Source organism: Oncorhynchus mykiss, chromosome 21, assembly GCF_057628025.1.
Source record: "Oncorhynchus mykiss isolate SJ-2025 chromosome 21, ASM5762802v1, whole genome shotgun sequence".
NCBI classification, from domain to species: domain Eukaryota; kingdom Metazoa; phylum Chordata; class Actinopteri; order Salmoniformes; family Salmonidae; genus Oncorhynchus; species Oncorhynchus mykiss.
The window spans coordinates 47,591,552-47,612,540 of NC_143042.1; the positions used below are offsets into that span (position 1 = coordinate 47,591,552).

Here is a 20,989-nt window from a genome sequence, read left to right on the forward strand (position 1 = left end):
CGTATATAAACTGTTACATCATATAATGTATTGGACAGCCATGGGAAGATATATGGTTGTATTGCTTCTTATTTTTTTTCTTCTTAGGGCCAGTAAGAAAATCCCCAGCTGCCTGTGTCTGTCGGCGTTGAGCCACTGTTTATAAATAAACGGCAGATTAAACAGGATCTGTTATTGGGGACAGTGTACTGTAGCCTATGGTTTGCTGTGTGAAGGGGCTAAACTCCAGCATATTGGCCTGACATGTTTCCTGACCCCACAAGAAATCCAGGTCTCGCGTGTTCCCCAGTTATTTTTGTAGGCTATTGGTACCTGTTGAATATCACTTACCACACCTAAGCAAAAACAAGAAACCTAGTGAGTGTGTTTATTACCATGGGATGACATTATACTTTGAATAATTGACAAACATCATTTTCATATTCAACCAACATAATTTGCATATTCCCCTCCCAACCCTTTACTCTATAAAGGTACATTGCTTTCCCACCTTCATCTCAAACAATGGTCTAAACCAGGCAATGCTTTCTGTTTTTTCAGACTTAAAAAAATATATATATATATCAGTAAAATATGATTTAAACAACATACAGGTCAAATGTAAAATTGTAATTATTTTTAATAAAGTCATAGGCTACTAGGGACAATGCATTCACTCTAATAATTTTGAATTACAAGTGTTATGATTAGCTATTAAGTTTTGTGTTTGGGGTGTCACCGCTCGTTCCTGTCGCAGCGTGCATTTGTTTTGCCTCAGTTCTGTGTGTTGTGACATTCTAGACGTGAAGTTGTGAACACGTCAGTAAGACTGTTGAACATTGAGTGAACATCGACTGTCTTTCTTGCGCAGCAAACGCAAGTGCTGCATCAACAGACTCCTTGGCAGAACGCGAGGAGGGCAGAGGGGTACTGTGACGACGATTTTAGTAATGTCTCTTGAGAAATAACATTATAGGGTCTCTAAATATGACTTCGGTGTGGAAGAGACTTCAGCGTGTCGGCAAGAAAGCGTCGAAGTTCCAGTTTGCGGTGACTTTTCAAGAACTGACAGTAGAATGCACGAAGAAATGGTAAGTAAACATGCTTTTTTTTGTTGCCTTGATAAAAATGGTCATGTCTGAACCGATAAAACGCAACCTCGTGGGACCTTTGTCACTGACTCTGTCCCCAGCTCGAGCTGTGATGTTTTAAGGTCATACTTTTAGATTCACATTTGGTTGGTGCAAAGCTATGTTGTCAGTTATAGGCTAAATGATGGTTTAATGTTGTCAGTTGCGTACTGCTATCACATTGTCTTCCCCATTACTTTTTGTTGTTAATTGTACACGTTTATACCATCAGTGCATCGTGCATTACACTGTACTGTACAGCTTTGGGTGAGCGTACGCCTTTGACAGCCAATGCACTTCCGCATTTGCCCTTTTCCTATTCTAATCATCGTCATGCGACAAGCATCCTAATTGACATTCAGTTATTCAGAGGGGAAACATTAAAACTGGTTGTTTTGAGGGTAAGCAATAGATGTGTCCAAATTCAAATATAAAAATGTGCAAGCCTAAACTATGAAGTGTCACAGGTCTATAACAGGTGAGTGAACTACAGGTGATGCTGTACGATGATGATGATGATGATGATGTCATTTATTCATGGTTCATCATTGTTGTCATCATCGTTGTCATGATGATGATGATGATGATCATCATCCATCATCATCATCACCTGTAGTGCATATCATTTCCCCTTGTTCCAAGCAGGAGTTATTATTTTTCGACCATACAGAGCATTCAGAAAGTATTCAGACCCCTTGAAATTTTCCAAATTTTGTTACGTTACAGCCTTATTCTAAAATTGATTAAATTGTTTTCCCCCCTCATTAATCTATACACAATACCCCATAATGACAAAGTAAAAACAGTTTTTTAGTAATGTTTGCAAATGTATTACAAATGTAAAACTGAAATATCACATTTACATAAGTATTCAGACCCTTTACTCAGTACTTTGTTGAAGCACCTTTGGTAGCGATTACAGCCCCGTGTCTTCTTGTGTATGTCGCTACAAGCTTGGCACACCTGTAGTTGTGGAGTTTCTCCAATTCTTCTCTGCAGATTCTCACACCTCTGTCAGGTTGGATGGGGAGCTTTCAAGTCTGGGCTCTGGCTGGGCCACTCAGGAACATTCAGAGACTTGTCCCGAAGCCACTCCTGCGTTGTCATGGCTGTGTGCTTAGTGTCGTTGTCCTGTTGTGAATTCAAAGTGAAATCAATCAAGAGTGTTCACCTTATCATAGGATTTAGCTTAAACGTTAGGTGGGGAAAAAAATAAATTCCCTTACCTTGATGACTTTTTGCAAATCCAATCAGTTATCCATGTTGATTCAACGTCATCATATAACATTTTTGTTGTGGAAATGATGTGGAAACAACGTTGATTCAGCCAGTTTTTGCCCAGTGGGATGTTATTTCAGCATTTTAAGCTGATACTGTATCTTTTAGTCTAACCTAACCTAATATAATCATGTAATCAATCGCTCATGTGGAATAAAGACTGTCAGGCTGGTGAGGCAGAGTGCTATGCAGCCCCTCTGACAACCCAATGCACTGCTGCCTATGACTGCTGTGCAGCCAGATGCTGCACACACACGCGGCAGGGTTTTAACTTAAGTCAGTTCTTATGTATGTATGGAATGCGCGTACAGCCAGTGGTGCTGTGGTTCCTGTCAGGGCCCTGGCTCTGCATGAATTCCATTAGCATTACTCACATTGTACCTAGAATGTGCTTCCTCCAACCGCCCAGCCCTAGCTGGCAGACGACCTCCCTGTCTCTCTACCTTCATTGTTCTATTATACACCACCTTAGTAGTATTAGCATGTTCTTGGTATTGCTGTCTATCGAACCATTCTCCTATACCTAGTGTATGCATATTCAACTTGATGATAACATCATTCAGTACAGTGTCATTTTAATGTGGTAAGAGTCAAGTTTGACCAGTTTGAAAACGAGGTCATCAATTGCATGGCTTTTATGACCGTTTGATGTGTGAGATTAACACAAGTGGTGTTTTGTCGGCTGGTGATGGAGTCAGTATGTTTTGGTGATCTGACTCTTGGCAGCAAACTGTGGGTTCTGTATGGGCCTCTGCTTGTTCACTGTTTAGCAGTAATATCATGTGACGCTGTGAAACCACAGACCACGCAACGTCACATCAGTCACTCAACAAGCCCCAGCAGCACAGCATTAAAAGGCCAATATCGGCAGTTAATATTAATGAAATTATATATTGGTCCGACTCTACAGATAATAGCAGTAATGTTACCAACGGTGTACGTTTCCACGTTTCCAGTTCGCAAGAAGAATGTGAACAATGTGGATCAGCTAGACAGGTCGTCCTGCTTAACTGATTAGCAAAACGACTGTTCAGTTTGCAACAATAGAGGTGTGTGTGCGTACAGTGCATTTGGAAAGTATTCAGACCCCTTGACTTTTTCCATAATTTTGTTACGTTACAGCCTTATTCTAAAATATATACATTTTTAATAATCCTCATCAATCTACACACACAATACCTCATAAGGACAAAGCGAAAACAGGTGTTTAGACATTTGTGAAAATGTATACAAATAAAATAACTGAAATAACTTATTTATATAAGTATTCAGACCCTTACAACCAACTAATTGCAGCATTACCGCAAAGGGGGGAAAAGTAAGGATCTTGTAAGTCGGCCCTGCATTAAAGACTAAAGTTATTTAAAGAAAATTGTGATAAAAAAAATATATACCATTTTCATTTAAGGACCAAAAAATTGACAGCTGTGTCATATAGATTTCAAAATAGTTGTGAAGAAATTTTCGATGTACCGATTCCATGGCACATAGTTTATGAACTGATATGCAAAACGACACCGGATTCAAAACTTCACATTTTTCAATTTAAATGATTATACATTTACCTGGCAACATTTACCTGGAGCTAACGCTGTATATAGCAATACTGGGTGATTTGAAAAGTCATAGTCAATCGGTCAATAATATAATAACACTTTTAGTAAAAAAATGTAAATGTAATTTACAATCTGTAGATACTATGAGAATAGAAAAGTTCAGAACGTTTGTGAAGCATCACAGCACAGTTTAAAAATATATGTCAAATAGAAATCCAAAATGGAGGATGTTAAGAGATAGATGGGAGGGGTTGAAAGGAGCTGAAGGGTGGGACTAATAACAACAACATAACAAATGTAAAATATACTGTGTCTATAAAATGTATATACGTTCACAACTTTTTGTGAAACAACACAGTTAAAAATATATGGCAAATAGAAATCAGACTGAATGGAAAATCAGAAATAGATGGGAGAGGTTGAGGGTAGAGGAAGGACAGGACTCAAAACAAACAAAGTATAACTATTGTCAAATAAATTGTGTCCGTAAAAGGTATATAGTGTTTATAAGTGTTGTTGTTCATTAGTTTACACCAATTAGGGGAGGGGTGGTAGGGTTAGTGGAAAATAATAAAGTAAATATATTTTAAATAAGGTATGTGTGTGTATATATATGTACACTAGTGTTCAAAAGTTTGGGGTCACTTAGAAATGTCCTTGTTTTTGAAAGAAAAACAAAACATTTTGTCCATTAAAATAACATCAAATGGATCAGAAATACAGTGTAGACATTGTTAATGTCGTAAATGACTATTCTAGCTGGAAACGGCAGATTTTTAATGGAATATCTACATAGGTGTACAGAGGCCCATTATCAGCAACCATCACTCCTGTGATCCAATGGCATGTTGTGTTAGCTAATCTAAGTTTATCATTTTAAAATACTAATTGATCATTAGAAAACCATTTGGCCATTATGTTAGCACAGCTGACAACTGTTGTCCTGATTAAATAAGCAATACAACTGGCCTTCTTTAGACTAGTTGAGTATCTGGAGCATCAGCATTTGTGGGTTCGATTGCAGGATCAAAATGGCCAGAAACAAATAACTTTCTTCTTAAACTCGTCAGTCTAATCTTGTTCTGAGAAATGAAGGCTATTCCATGTGAGGAATTGCCAAGAAGCTGAAAATCTCATACAACGCTGTGTACTACTACTCCCTTCCAGAACAGCATAAACTGGCTCAAACCAGAATAGAAAGAGGAGTGGGAGGCCCCGGTGCACAACTGAGCAAGAGGACAAGTACATTAGAGTGTCTAGTTTGAGAAACAGATGCCTCACAAGTCCTCAACTGGCAGCTTCATTAAATAGTACGCGCAAAACACCAGTCTCAACGTCAACAGTGAAGAGGCGACTCCGGGATGCTGGTCTTCTAGGCAGAGTTGCAAAGAAAAAGCCATATCTCAGACTGGCCAATAAAAATAAAAGATTAAGATGGGCAAATGAGCACAGACACTGGACAGAGGAAGATTGGAAAAGTGTTATGGACAGACAAATCTAAGTTTGAGGTGTTCAGATCACAAAGAAGAACATTTGTGAGATGCAGAAAAAAATGAAAAGATGCTGGAGTAGTGCTTGATGCCATCTGTTAAGCATGGTGGTGGTAATGTGATGGTCTGGGGGTGCTTTGGTGGTGGTAAAGTGGGAGATTTGTACAGGATAAAAGGGATCTTGAAGAAAGAAGGCTATCACTCCATTTTGCAACGCCATGCCATATACCCTGTGGATGGCACTTAATTGGAGCCAATTTCCTCCTACAACAGGACAATGACACAGCTCCAAACTATGCAAGAACTATTTAGGGAAGAAGCAGTCAGCTGGTATACTGTCTATAATGGAGTGGCCAGCACAGTCACCGGATCTCAACCCTATTGAGCTATTGTGGGATCAGCTTGACCGTCAAGCCAATCCAACTTGTGGGAGGTGCTTCAGGAAGCATGGGGTGAAATCTCTTAATATTACCTCAACAAATTGACAACTAGAATGACAAAGGTCTGCAAGGCTGTAATTGCTGCAGGTGGAGGATTCTTTGACGAAAGCAAAGTTTGAAGGACACAATTGTTATTTTAATTAAAAATCATTATTTATAACCTTGTCAACGTTTTGACTATATTTCCTATTAATTTTGCAACTAATTTCATGTATGTTTTCATGGAAAACAAGGACATTTCTAAGTGACCCCAAACTTTTAAACGGTAGTGTATGTTTTCCCAATTCCTGACATTTGATCCTAGTAAAAATCCCCTCTTTTAGGTCAGTTAGGATCACCACTTTATTTTAAGAATGTGAAATGTCAGAATAATAATAGTAGAGAGTGATTTATTTCAGCTTTTATTTCTTTCATCACATTCCCAGTGGGTCATACACTCAATTAGTATTTGGTAGCATTGCCTTAAAATGGTTTAACTTGGGTCAAACGCTTCAGTAGTCCTTCCACAAGCTTCCCACAATAAGTTGGGTAAACATTGGCCCATTCCTCCTGACAGAGCTGGTGTAACTGAGTCAGGTTTGTAGGCCTCATTGCTCGCGCATGTTTTTTTCAGTTATGCCCACACATTTTTTATATGATTTGAGGTCAGAGCTTTGTGATGGCCACTCCAATACCCTGACTTTGTTGACTTTGTTGTCCTTAAGCCATTTTGCCGCAACTTTGGAAGTATGCCTGGAGTCATTGTCTATTTGGAAGACCCATTTGCGACCAAGCTTTAACTTCCTGACTGTTCCTGACTGGTTGCCTCAATATATCCACATAATTGTCTCTCCTCATGATGCTATCTATTTTGTGAAGTGCACCAGTCCCTCATGCTTCAAAGCACCCCCATAACATGATGCTGCCACCCCCTTGCTTCATGGTTGGGATGGTGTTCTTCGGCTTGCAAGCCTCCCCCTTTTCCCTCTAACAATGGTCATTATGGCCGAACAGTTCTATTTTTGTTTCATCAGACCAGAGGACATTTGTCCAAAAAGTACGATTTTTGTCCCCATGTGCAGTTGCAAACCGTACTAAATACTTTAGTACCTGTTTCCTCCAGCAATCTTCACAAGGTCCTTTGCTGTTGTTCTGGGATTGAGTTCCACTTTTCGCACCAAAAGTACGTTCATTTCTAGGAGACAGAACGCGTCTCCTTCCTGAGCGGTATGACGGCTGCGTGGTCCCATGGTGTGGGACCACGCATGTGGTACTTGCATACTATTGTTTGTACAGATAAACGTGGTACTTTCAGGCATTTGGAAATCGCTCCCAAGGATGAACCAGACTTGTGGAGTTCTACAAAATAATTTCTGAGGTCTTGGCTGATTTCTTTTGATTTTCCCATGATGTCAAGCAAAGAGGCACTGAGTTTGAAGGTAGGCCTTGAAATACATTCACAGGTACACCTCCACGTGACTCAAATGATGTCAATTAGCCTATCAGAAGCTTCTAAAGCCATGACATCATTTTCTGGAATTTTCCAAGCTGTTAGAGGCACTGAGATTTTTGTTTTTGTAATATTTTTTTTAAACCTTTATTTAACCAGGCAAGTCAGTTAAGAACAAATTCTTATTTTCAATGACGGCCTAGGAACAGTGGGTTAACTGCCTGTTTATGGGCAGAACGACAGATTTGTACCTTGTCAGCTCGGGGGTTTGAACTTGCAACCTTTCGGTTACTAGTCAAACGCTCTAACCACTAGGCTACCCTGCCGCCCGATTGAAGGTAGGCCTTGAAATACATCCACACACCTCAAATTGACTCATGTCAATTATCTTATAATACGCTTCTAAAGCCATGACATACTTTAATGGAATTTTCCAAGCTTTTTAAAGGCACAGTCAACTTAGTGTATGTAAACTTTTGACCCTCTGGAATTGTGATACAGTGAGTTATTTCAATTTATTTTTTCCAGTTTCGAATTAAATATACCTTCCTCCATCCCGCCTCACCCAATGTTGTACAGATCTATTTTTTAGACCTTATAACTGGAAGCCCTATCAGAAGCTAGCCGTCAGAGACTAGCCAGCTAATTAGCTACTAGCTATTTAGTCATTGTTAGCCACTGCTAGCAGTCTTTACCTTTAGCTCAGACACTAGACGCTTTAGCCTGGATAATACCCGCCAGTCTGCACAGGGTGATATCAGCCATGAGCATATCGGACTGCTTTTCTCCACTACATCACCGGCTTCCTACAGCAAGCTCTGGACCATTACACTGGATCATCGCAGCTAGCTAGCTGCTACCGAGTGGCTAATGTGGCTAACGCCCTTGTCCAGAAGCAAGCACCAGTTAGCCTCGAGCTAGTCTCGAGCTAGGCCCATCTCCCGGCTAGCCAACGAAGTACACCAACTACAGTACCTCTCTTGCCATTTGGCCTGGACCCTTTGTCGACATGGAGCCCCGCCGATCCATCACTACTGGTCTGCTAATTCGGCCGATGTGCTCTCAACCGGCCTCTGCGTTGTGTATGTCTGCTAGCCCCGGCCCGCTATCTTTCTGAACGCCGTGTCTCCCACTCACCTAGCATAGTAACGACTACCGAACGGCTCCCTGTTTCATCTATTGCTGCTCATTGAACCCTATGATCACTCGGCTACACAGCTGATGCCTGCTGGACTGTTCATTAACACGGTACTTCATTTGGTTTATCTGTCGGCCCCAGCCTCGAACTCAGGCCCTGAGTGTAGCTAACTGACCCTCTCTGCTCATTCATCGCCATTTACCTGTTGTTGTTGTCTTAGCTCTTTACCCGTTGTTGTCTTAGCTCTCCCAATCAACACATGTGATTGCTTTATGCCTCTCTAATGTCAGTATGCCTTGTATACTGTTGTTGAGGGTAGCTCTCATTGTTTTATTTTACTGCGGAGCCCCTAGTCCCACTCAACATGCCTTAGATAGCTTAACTGGTGCCTCCAGAGATGCAACCTTTCTCATCGTCACTCAATGCCTAGGTTTACCTCCACTGTACTCGCACCCTACCATACCCTTCTCTGTAAATTATGCCCTGAATCTATCCTACCACGCCCAGAAATATGCTCCTTTTATTCTCTGTTTCCAACGCACTAGACGACCAGTTCTTGTAGCCTTTAGTCGTACCCTCATCCTACTCCTCCTCTGTTCCTCTGGTGATGTAGAGGTTAACCCAGGCCCTGTGTGTCCCCAGGCGCTCTCATTTGTTGACTTCTGTAACCATAAAAGCCTTGGGTTCATGCATGTTAACATCAGAAGCCTCCTCCCTAAGTTTGCTTTATTCACTGCTTTAGCACACTCCACCAACCCTGATGTCCTTGCCGTGTCTGAATCCTGGCTTAGGAAGGCCACTAAAAATTCTGAAATTTCCATCCCCAACTGCAACATTTCCCGTCAAGATATAACTGCTAAAAGGGGCGGAGTTGCAATCTACTGCAAAGATAGCCTGCAGAGTTCTGTCATACTATCCAGGTCTATGCCCAAACAGTTCGAGCTTCTAATTTTAAAAATGAATCTCTCCAGAAATAAGTCTCTCACTGTTGCTGCTTGTTATAGACCCCCCTCAGCTCCCAGCTGTGCCCTGGACACCATATGTGAATTGATTGCCCCTCATCTATCTTCAGAGTTCATACTGTTAGGTGACCTATTATTTTTTTCATGTTTATTTAACTAGGTAGGCCAGTTGAGAACAAGTTCTCATTTACAACTGCGACCTGGCCAAGATAAAGCAAAGCAGTGCGACAAAAACAACACAGAGTTACACATGGAATAAACAAACGTACAGTCAACAGCACAATAGAAAAACCTGTATACCGTGTGTGCAAATGAAGTAAGGAGGTAAGGCAATAAATATGCCATAGTGGCTAAGTAATTACAATTTAGCAATTAACACTGGAGTGATAGATGTGCAGATGAGGATGTGCAAGTAGAAATACTGGTGTGCAACAGAGCAGAAAAACAAATATAGGGATGAGGTAGGTAGCTGGATGGGCTATTTACAGATGGGCTGTGTACAGCTGCAGCAACCTGTAAGCTGCTCTGACAGCTGATGCTTAAAGCTAGTGAGGGAGATATAAGTCTCCAACTTCAGTGATTTTTGCAATTCGTTCCAGTCACTGGCAGCAGAGAACTGGAAGAAAAGGCGGCCAAAGGAGTTGTTGGCTTTGGAGATGACCAGTGAAATATACCTGCTGGAGCTCATGCTACGGGAGGGTGTTGCTATGGTGACCAGTGAGTTGAGATAAGGCAGAGCTTTACCTAGCAAAGACTTATAGATGACCTGGAGCCAGTGGCTTTGGCGACGAATATGTAGTGAGGGCCAGCCAACGAGAGCATACAGGTCGCAGTGGTGGGTAGTATATGGGGCTTTGATGACAAAACGGATGGCACTGTGATAGACTGCATCCAATTTGCTGAGTAGAGTGTTGGAGTCTATTTTGTAAATGACATCGCCGAAGTCAAGAATCGGCAGGTTATGAACAGTCAGTTTTACGAGGGTATGTTTGGCAGCATGAGAGGAGGCTTTATTGCCAAATAGGATTAGTCTTGTTCAAGGAGGTGACCAAGAACTCGATAGTCACTCTGACAGAACTCCAGAGTTCCTCTGTGGAGATGGTAGAACTTTCGAAAGGCCAGATGAAGCCACTCCTCAGTAAAAGGCACAAGACAGCCCGATTTTCTGGTCTGATGAAACCAAGATTGAACACTTTGTCCTGAATGCCAAGCGAGCAAAGTACAGAGAGATCCTTGATGAAAACCTGCTCCAGAGCACTCAGGACCTCAGACTGTGGCGAAGGTTCACCTTCCAACAGGACAACAACCCTGAGCACACAGCCAAGACAACACAGGAGTGGCTTCGGGACAAGTCTCTGAATGTCCTTGAGTGGCCCAGTCAGAGCCCAGACTTGAACCCGATCAAACATCTCTGGAGAGACCTGAAAGTAGCTGAGCAGTGACGCTCCCCATCCAACCTGACAGAGCTTGAGAGGATCTGCAGAGAAGAATGGGAGAATCTCCCCAATTACTGGTGTGCCAAGCTTGTAGAATGCACCGTATGTCCTGGTTCGTTCTGCACATTCTCTCCAAATACAGCGCATTAATCTGTCAAGTGTTTTTCCTCAAGAATGCATGCTGGGAGTGGGAACAAAAACATACACTCATGTGACAGGATGTAATATGAAAGTGTTATGGTACAGATTATCTCTTATAACACCGTGACCTATAAGACGATGTGGTCCCATTCACACAACTATGGTTATTTCCCTTAGGCTACTTGGTATAACTACCCCTGTAAACACTTGTTTCAGTGGCATCAGCATGTTGAGTGACCCAATTAGGTGACAGGTCAGTCAGTGGCAAGCTCGGGTTACTTACCGACCATTACGTCTCATGTATTTCCCAATTAGGTAACTTCATTGTGCAACACATCAGTGCTTATGTTGGGCTGGTCCTAAAATGTTCTACTGCTTGATTACCGGCACCTCTTATATAATATTGTCTCTAGAAAAGTTCAGAAAGCGTACAATACATCCCCAAAGGTAGACAACTCTAGAGCGCGTTGCGGGCGTTGTGTGGGGCAGGCTGATATTTGTCTGGCGTTGTGTGGGGAAGGCTGATATTTGGCTGGCGTTGTGTGAGGCAGGCTGATATTTGGCTGGCAGGTGTATGGGGAAGGCTGATATTTGTCTGGCGTTGTGAGGCAGGCTGATATTTGTCTGGCGTTGTGTGGGGAAGGCTGATATTTGGCTGGCGTTGTGTGAGGCAGGCTGATATTTGGCTGGCAGGTGTGTGGGGCAGGCTGATATTGGGCAGGCTGATATTGGGCTGGCAGGTGTATGGGGAAGGCTGATATTGGGCAGGCTGATATTGGGCTGGCAGGTGTATGGGGAAGGCTGATATTTGGCTGGCTGGTGGGTGAGTTAGCAGTTAACCTAATGGTTAAGCCCCACCATTCCACGGGTCTATTTCTGTGGCCCCCCCACCACCTCACCTTTCCCCCAGCCTCCTCCACTTTGCCCTTACTCTCCGATCCTCCCAGCTTCTATAACTGGCCTGCAACATGAGAGAGGCCCATCCCGTCCAGTCATACTGTTTACTCTACCCTTACTCTCTACCTCCCTACTTCTCTCATCCTCAGCCAGCAAACAAGTAGTTAGTTACTCACAGGCAGTTCAACTTTTAAGAACCTATGTTCATTCTAGCGTACTAAGAAGACATAAGAGTGCATTCTGTTACATTTCCACCTGCAAATAGCCTGTTGCTTGTTTTCTGTCGGAGTCGTCCGGACTGACTATCTTGCCGACTCTCACTATTGGTTCTTGTTATTGGGAGATGAAAAAAGGTCAACAACATGGCACTAGGTTATTTCACATCCTCAAAACGAATCTCTTCTAGGATTACATAATAGCTGATCTAGTCTAGAATAGGTCTGTTGGTAGACAACCATCTTTGTGTGACGTACATGTAGGAGGTAGCTGGCCGCAGCTGCTGGAGACAAGGTGAAGTATTGTGGCCTGACGGTTGCTAGGGACCACACCCTCCAGTAATAGGGCCCTGAGGACTGTAATTGCACAAGTGAAAAAAAAAACGTGCCCAAACTGAGATTTGTTCAGTAGGGAGCAAGGAGGTGTGAAACATGGAGTGTAACATGGAGGTTCTACCTACCCCAAACGTGTCCAATGATGATGTTTTAGAAAGTTTTTGCTACAGTGGGACCTGCTGAACATAGCAGAAGCAACCAGAGGAGGCATCCTCTCTGACACTCAGGCTATAGTTAGTTTGTTGATGTTGATCCCATTGTGGAGTTCATTCTATACTCAGTCTGTTAGTTAGAGCTTTGATTATTTCAATCAGATGTGTCGTGCTAGGGCAAAAACCAAAACGTCGGGGGCGGGACCAAGTTTGGGAAACCCTGAGTTACAGCCCTGAACAGAGTCACAAGATGGCTGACGCTTCCCCTCCTTCTCTTGTGTTTACGCAGCAGACAGATGTGTGTGTGTGTGTGTGTGTTTGTATTTGAGAGAAGGCCAACGGGTCATTCCTTAAGCTTTTATCTTATTGTCCCTTAATTCCAATAACTTTATGGGGGGAGGGGGGGATTCATAAACCCTCGACTTAGTCCACATTTTGTTGTGTTACAGCCTGAATTCAAAATGAATAGCCGTGAGCCATTCTTGGTAAGAGCTTTGAACACCTAGATATTTGCCAATTGTTATTTTCAAGCTCTGTCAAATTGGTGGTTGATCATAGCTAGACAACCATTTTCAAATCTTGCCATAGATTTTCAAGCAGATTTAAGTCAAAACTGTAACTCGACCACTCACTGTCTTCTTGGTAAGCAACTCCAGTGTAGATTTGGCCTTGTGCTTGAGGTTATCGTCCTGATGAAAGGTGAATTAATCTCCCAGTGTCTGGTGGAAGCAGACTGAACCAGGTTTTCCTTTAGGATTATGCCTGTGCTTAGCTCCATTCTGTAAATGTTTTATCCTGAAAAACTCCCCAGTCCTTAACAATTACAAGCATAACCATAAGATGATGCAGCCACCACTATACTTCCAAATATGGAGGGTGGTACTCAGTAATGTGCTGTATTGAATTTTCCCCAAAGTGAATTGCTTTTCCACATTTTTTGCAGTAATACTTTAGTGCCTTGTTGCAAACAGGATGCATGTTTAGAAATATTTGTATTCCTTCCTTTTTTCACTCTGTCAATTAGGTTAATATTGTGGAGTAACTACAATGTTGTTGACCCATCCTCAGTTTTCTCCTATCACAACCATTAAACTGTAATTATTTTAAAGTCAACATTGGCCTCATGGTGAAATCCCTGAGTGGTTTCCTTCCTCTCCAGCAACTGAGTTAGGAAAGACACCTGTAACTTTGTAGTGAGTAGGTTTATTGATACACCACCCAAAGTATAGTTAATAACTTCACCATGCTCAAAGGGATATTCAATGTCTGCTTTTTTTTTTTTTTTTACCCATCTACCAATAAGTGCCCTTCTTTGTGAGTCATTAGATAACCTCCCTGGTCTTTGTGGTTGAATCTGTGTTTGATCTGTGAATACTTATTGACTCAACTTTAAATATTTTATGAATTTGCAAAACGTAATTCCACTTTCACATTATATGGGGTATTGTATGTAGGCCAGTCACAATTTATTTATTTTTTTATAATTTTTAAATTCAGGCTTTAACACAACAAAATGTGGAAAAAATGAAGGGGTGTGAATACTGGGGAAAGGGAAAAAATGGCAACTGTACAGATAACTCATGCAGAGTTATTTTGACTTCTGGCAGAAAGACATTATAAGATATCTGATGGCAAACATTTAGTAGTGAATTGAATAACTTCATCACCTCATGTACGCTGAACAACAGACTCGCTGATAGATATAGAACTTTATGAACTCAGCAGCTCCGGCTTTCTCCCGTTGTGCTATTTACAAACAAACATGTGACTGGCTCAACTGTTCTGGGGAACTACGGTAAGCTTCATAATGTAAAATAATGTGACTGGCTCCACTGTTCTGGGGAACTACGGTAAGATAATGTAAAATAATGTGACAGGCTCCACTGTTCTGGGGAACTACGGTAAGCTTCATAATGTAAAATAATGTGACTGGCTCCACTGTTCTGGGGAACTACGGTAAGCTTCATAATGTAAAATAATGTGACTGGCTCCACTGTTCTGGGGAACTACGGTAAGATAATGTAAAATAATGTGACAGGCTCCACTGTTCTGGGGAACTACGGTAAGCTTCATAATGTAAAATTATGTGACTGGCTCCACTGTTCTGGGGAACTACGGTAAGCTTCATAATGTAAAATAATGTGACTGTCTCAACTGTTCTGGGGAACTACGGTAAGCTTCATAATGTAAAATAATGTGACCGGCTCCACTGTTCTGGGGAACTACGGTAAGATAATGTGACAGGCTCCACTGTTCTGGGGAACTACGGTAAGCTTCATAATGTAAAATAATGTGACTGACTCCACTGTTCTGGGGAACTACGGTAAGCTTCATAATGTAAAATAAAGTGACTGGCTCCACTGTTCTAGGGAACTACGGTAAGCTTCATAATGTAAAATAATGTGACAGGCTCCACTGTTCTGGGGAACTACGGTAAGCTTCATAATGTAAAATAATGTGACAGGCTCAACTGTTCTGGGGAACTACGGTAAGCTTCATAATGTAAAATAATGTGACTGGCTCCACTGTTCTGGGGAACTACGGTAAGCTTCATAATGTAAAATAATGTGACTGGCTCCACTGTTCTGGGGAACTACGGTAAGCTTCATAATGTAAAATAATGTGACAGGCTCCACTGTTCTGGGGAACTACGGTGAGCTTCATAATGTAAAATAATGTGACTGGCTCAACTGTTCTGGGGAACTACGGTAAGCTTCATAATGTAAAATAATGTGACTGGCTCCACTGTTCTGGGGAACTACGGTAAGCTTCATAATGTAAAATAATGTGACAGGCTCAACTGTTCTGGGGAACTACGGTAAGCTTCATAATGTAAAATAATGTGACTGGCTCCACTGTTCTGGGGAACTACGGTAAGCTTCATAATGTAAAATAATGTGACAGGCTCAACTGTTCTGGGGAACTACGGTAAGCTTCATAATGTAAAATAATGTGACTGGCTCCACTGTTCTGGGGAACTACGGTAAGATAATGTAAAATAATGTGACTGGCTCCACTGTTCTGGGGAACTACGGTAAGCTTCATAATGTAAAATAATGTGACTGGCTCAACTGTTCTGGGGAACTACGGTAAGCTTCATAATGTAAAATAATGTGACTGGCTCCACTGTTCTGGGGAACTACGGTAAGCTTCATAATGTAAAATAATGTGACAGGCTACACTGTTCTGGGGAACTACGGTAAGCTTCATAATGTAAAATAATGTGACCGGCTCCACTGTTCTGGGGAACTACGGTAAGATAATGTGACAGGCTCCACTGTTCTGGGGAACTACGGTAAGCTTCATAATGTAAAATAATGTGACTGACTCCACTGTTCTGGGGAACTACGGTAAGCTTCATAATGTAAAATAAAGTGACTGGCTCCACTGTTCTAGGGAACTACGGTAAGCTTCATAATGTAAAATAATGTGACAGGCTCCACTGTTCTGGGGAACTACGGTAAGCTTCATAATGTAAAATAATGTGACAGGCTCAACTGTTCTGGGGAACTACGGTAAGCTTCATAATGTAAAATAATGTGACTGGCTCCACTGTTCTGGGGAACTACGGTAAGCTTCATAATGTAAAATACTGTGACTGGCTCCACTGTTCTGGGGAACTACGGTAAGCTTCATAATGTAAAATAATGTGACAGGCTCCACTGTTCTGGGGAACTACGGTGAGCTTCATAATGTAAAATAATGTGACTGGCTCAACTGTTCGGGGGAACTACGGTAAGCTTCATAATGTAAAATAATGTGACTGGCTCCACTGTTCTGGGGAACTACGGTGAGCTTCATAATGTAAAATAATGTGACAGGCTCCACTGTTCTGGGGAACTACGGTAAGCTTCATAATGTAAAATAATGTGACTGGCTACACTGTTCTGGGGAACTTCGGTAAGCTTCATAATGTAAAATAATGTGACAGGCTCAACTGTTCTGGGGAACTACGGTAAGCTTCATAATGTAAATAATGTGACTGGCTCAACTGTTCTGGGGAACTACGGTAAGCTTCATAATGTAAAATAATGTGACTGGCTCCACTGTTCTGGGGAACTACGGTAAGCTTCATAATGTAAAATAATGTGACAGGCTCCACTGTTCTGGGGAACTACGGTAAGCTTCATAATGTAAAATAATGTGACTGGCTCAACTGTTCTGGGGAACTACAGTAAGCTTCATAATGTAAAATAATGTGACTGGCTCAACTGTTCTGGGGAACTACGGTAAGCTTCATAATGTAAAATAATGTGACAGGCTCCACTGTTCTGGGGAACTACGGTAAGCTTCATAATGTAAAATAATGTGACTGGCTCCACTGTTCTGGGGAACTACAGTAAGCTTCATAATGGTAAAATAATGTGACTGTCTCAACTGTTCTGGGGAACTACGGTAAGCTTCATAATGTAAAATTATGTGACTGGCTCCACTGTTCTGGGGAACTACAGTAAGCTTCATAATGTAAAATAATGTGACTGTCTCAACTGTTCTGGGGAACTACGGTAAGCTTCATAATGTAAAATAATGTGACTGGCTCAACTGTTCTGGGGAACTACGGTAAGCTTCATAATGTAAAATAATGTGACTGGCTCAACTGTTCTGGGGAACTACGGTAAGCTTCATAATGCAAAATAATGTGACAGGCTCCACTGTTCTGGGGAACTACAGTAAGCTTCATAATGTAAAATAATGTGACTGGCTCCACTGTTCTGGGGAGCTACGGTAAGCTTCATAATGTAAAATAATGTGACTGGCTCCACTGTTCTGGGGAACTACGGTAAGCTTCATAATGTAAAATAATGTGACAGGTGAAATGAAGAGCGCAATCTGCTTTATCTCCTAATGTATTGCACAAGTTGACTGCAGGTAAATATTCACATTTATTGAACAACTTCAAATAAATTGTTTTGACGGTATTGAAAATCATCCTGTGGCTTTTTCCAAATACCCCAGTATGTGGTATATATGAAGAATGCAAGGTAGCCTAGTGGTTAGAGCGTTGGACTAGTAACCGAAAGGTTGCAAGTTTGAATCCCTGAGCTGACAAGGTACAAATCTGTCGTTCTGCCCCTGAACAAGGCAGTTAACCCACTGTTCCTAGACCAGTTAACCCACTGTTCCTAGACTGTCATTGAAAATAAGAATTTGTTGTTAACTGACTTGCCTAGTTAAATAAATGTATATATATTATTAACTGAAGTGGGTTAGGTAATCAAATACTGCATTTTCAAAGGAAACACTGATCCCTCAGGGCACAGATGATATTGGTTCAAAGTCACTGGTTGAAACAGCATGGCCGGAATTGTTTTGGGGGGGGTATCTCAGATTGTTGTGGTAATTCTCACATAGAAACTTAATTGGGAGGAAGGATGTTTAACATCGTTTTTACAAACCATTTTTGGGAAAATCATGGCCAACTTAGGCTCTTTTTCAGACCTATACCCTCCCTGCTTCCTGTAAGACCCAATGATCTGCGAACCGTACATGATACTAACACATTGTCATTATACTCCTAATAGTGTGTTTTAAAATATGGAGTATGTCTATATTGTGAGAAAATAAATATACACATTAATTTATTCAACATTACAAATATTAATATCTCAAAAGTACTCTTTTTTTATGTTGTTAATTTGAGACATATTGTTTGGAATACTCTTGAAACACATCAAATATACAGAGTGTGCTTTCTGCTACTTTTTTTCTACATTAGAAATTGACATCACAGCCCTCCATTCAGCAAATCACCAGCAGAGGGAGGTCCCATTGAATCCATTTTCCCGTTCAGCTGTGTTGGTGGTGGTCATAAAATGTAGCAGAGAGCCCACTAGACATTTGATGCACTTGTAGAGTATTGTAGGTCAACAGTATATGTCTAAAAAGGGCCTAAAATCGCCTCATGATTTTCTGAAAGATGCTCATGTAAAAAGCATATCAAACATACTTCCTCTCAATTAAGTGAGAATTGGCAGAAAAATCAGAGTATTTTTGTTAACAATGTTAATGTATGTTCAGACATTGTATTTTTTTACCCCCTTTTTCTCCCCAATTTTGTAGTATCCAATTGTTAGTAGTTACAGACTTGTCTCATCGCTGCAACTCCCTTGAGGACTCGGGAGAGGCGAAGGTCGAGAACCATGCGTACTCCGAAACACAACCCAACTTCTTGACACAGTGCCCATCCAACCCGGAAGCCAGCCGCACCAATGTGTCGGAGGAAACACCGTGCACCTGGTCAGCGTGCACTGCGCCCGGCCCGCCACAGGAGTCGCTAGTGCACGATGAGACAAGGATATCCCTGCCGGCCAAACCCTCCCTAACCCGGACGACGCTGGGCCAATTGTGCGCCGCCCCGTGGGCCTCCCGGTTGCGGCCGGCTGCGACAGAGCCTGGGCTCGAACCCAGGATCTCTGGTGGCACAGCTAGCACTGCGATGGGAGGCTTACTTTAACATTGTTAATGTATGCTTATACAATGCTTATGTGTGCTTATACAGTGTGTATGTGTGCTGTTACAGTGTGTATGTATGCTGTTACAGTGTGTATGTGTGCTGATACAGTGTGTGTGTGTGCTGTTACAGTGTGTGTATGTGTGCTGATACAGTGTGTGTGTGTGCTGTTAGTTTGTATGTGTGCTGATAGTGTGTGTGTGTGCTCTTACAGTGTGTATGTGTGCTGATACAGTGTGTATGTGTGCTGATACAGTGTGTATGTGTGTGCTGTTACAGTGTGTATGTATGTACAATGCTTATTATGTGAACTTCATTGTTCTCTGTGTTTTTGTTACTTTCAGGCAGCCAGACAAACTGAGAGTAGTATGGAGCAGGAGAAACCGGAGAAATTGCACCAAGGTAATATGGGGAAGGAACTTCATTCAACAAGTAGACTAGTGACATATGTAGGCCTGTTTGTCTAGCACTTGTCATCACGATAAAGTGTGATAAGGCCTCTAATGTATGTAGCCTACCTGAGGGTGTGTAGCCTATAAGGTGAAAGGTCAGATTTTCTGGTGTTTGAGGAAATGGAACCATGTATACATAGAAGTGTGGTATGTTTTCAGACATAAATCATTCTGGCTTTATTCATCACAGTAATTGCTTCATTAATCACATCACATTTAAGGTGCACTATGCAGAAATCACTCCGCCATTTCCTGGTTGCTAAAACTCTTAATAGTTGGCCTTATTTCAGTTTATGTGACAAAATAAGCTAGTATAGTATAGAGAATCATTGTACCATCTAAACCGCTGTGAAATATCTTTTCCATAACCAAAAATATTGTATTTCCAGCTGTTTGAAGCTGGTGTACAAAAACAAAAGTAAAAGACGGGAAGCATAGAAATATCGCACATAGAAGAGATCTACCGTTTCTTAGACTTGCTTTCAATGAGAATGACAGATCTATAACTCCCATTTCTATGTGAATTTGGTCAGGTCGCCCAAAAAGTGACATAGTGCAAGCTTTAAGGCTCAGTTGCTTGTAGTCACAATGTGTTCATTATTTATCACGTTCAACACTCTACAAGCCACACGTGACTTATTCAGTATACAGTACAATTCATAGGTATGACTGGGTTCCCCCAGTCAGCGTATTATCAGATCCTTTTCCTGGCTTGATATTTACCCCATTTCCTCAGCTGCATGGGTGGCAGCCTGGCATCAAGAACCCCTACAGGGGCACGGTGGTGTGGCAGGTGCCCGAAAACCTGGACATCACCGTCACACTCTTCAAGGTATGGAAACTCACCCCTGGAAAGATATGTGCAAATGATTGGGAAATGATTTAGATGAATCTGTGTTTGGATGGACAAAACATGTTTCCTTATTCTCAGAATCGCTCTTCTTTTAGGACCCGACTGCAGATGAATTTGAAGACAAGGACTGGACATTCGTCATTGAGAATGTGAGTCTTTTTGTCTGATGTGGTGGCATGAATAGATGTTTCTATCAATTAGAATTTTGAGTCAAAACACACATACAGTATATTGAGTGTTTCAAGTTTGACAGAGCTGTTGCGGATGACATAGTGCATGTTACCAAAAACATTTCCAGGGTTTAAGCCTTAATACAGTTTAGGGGGAAAAAATCCTCTTGGATATACCAAAGTATTGGATTTAAACAGCATCAGTAGGAAAGCCTGAGTTAACCCCTGACCTTTTCCTCCCAGGAGACTAACAAGGGCCACAGGAAGGTGCTGGCGTCGGTCGACGTCAACATGAAGAAGTTTGCCAGCGCCACCCCTGCCCAGTACGACCTGACGCTGAAGCCCAAGCCCCTGTCTGTGAAGGTGGTGGAGGCCACACTCAAACTGACCTTGACCTGCGTCTTCCTCAAAGAGGGCAAGGCCACGTGAGTTGCCATTTATCTAATCAGTCATGCTTATCACAGGCTTACCGTATTATGTTGAG

General features: G+C 41.8%; 1 protein-coding gene across 12 annotated transcripts in view; it reads left to right on the top strand.

Moving 5' to 3' along the window:
• The first annotated feature begins 462 nt into the window (after positions 1 to 462).
• LOC110500887 (EH domain-binding protein 1) overlaps positions 463 to 20,989 on the top strand; it is a 60,407-nt gene continuing 39,880 nt past the window's right edge. For 5 of the 12 annotated variants that reach the window (XM_090214808.1, XM_036958168.2, XM_036958170.2 and 2 more), the window contains exons 1-5: positions 500 to 1,070; positions 19,375 to 19,432; positions 20,219 to 20,314; positions 20,431 to 20,484; positions 20,749 to 20,930. In XM_090214808.1, the coding sequence (XP_090070934.1) occupies positions 967 to 1,070; positions 19,375 to 19,432; positions 20,219 to 20,314; positions 20,431 to 20,484; positions 20,749 to 20,930 (494 nt within the window). In that variant the 5' untranslated portion in view covers positions 500 to 966. Of the gene's footprint in view, positions 1,071 to 19,374; positions 19,433 to 20,218; positions 20,315 to 20,430; positions 20,485 to 20,748; positions 20,931 to 20,989 lie in introns of all 12 variants that reach the window. The other 7 variants (XM_090214803.1, XM_090214804.1, XM_090214805.1 and 4 more) reach the window with 3 other exon arrangements.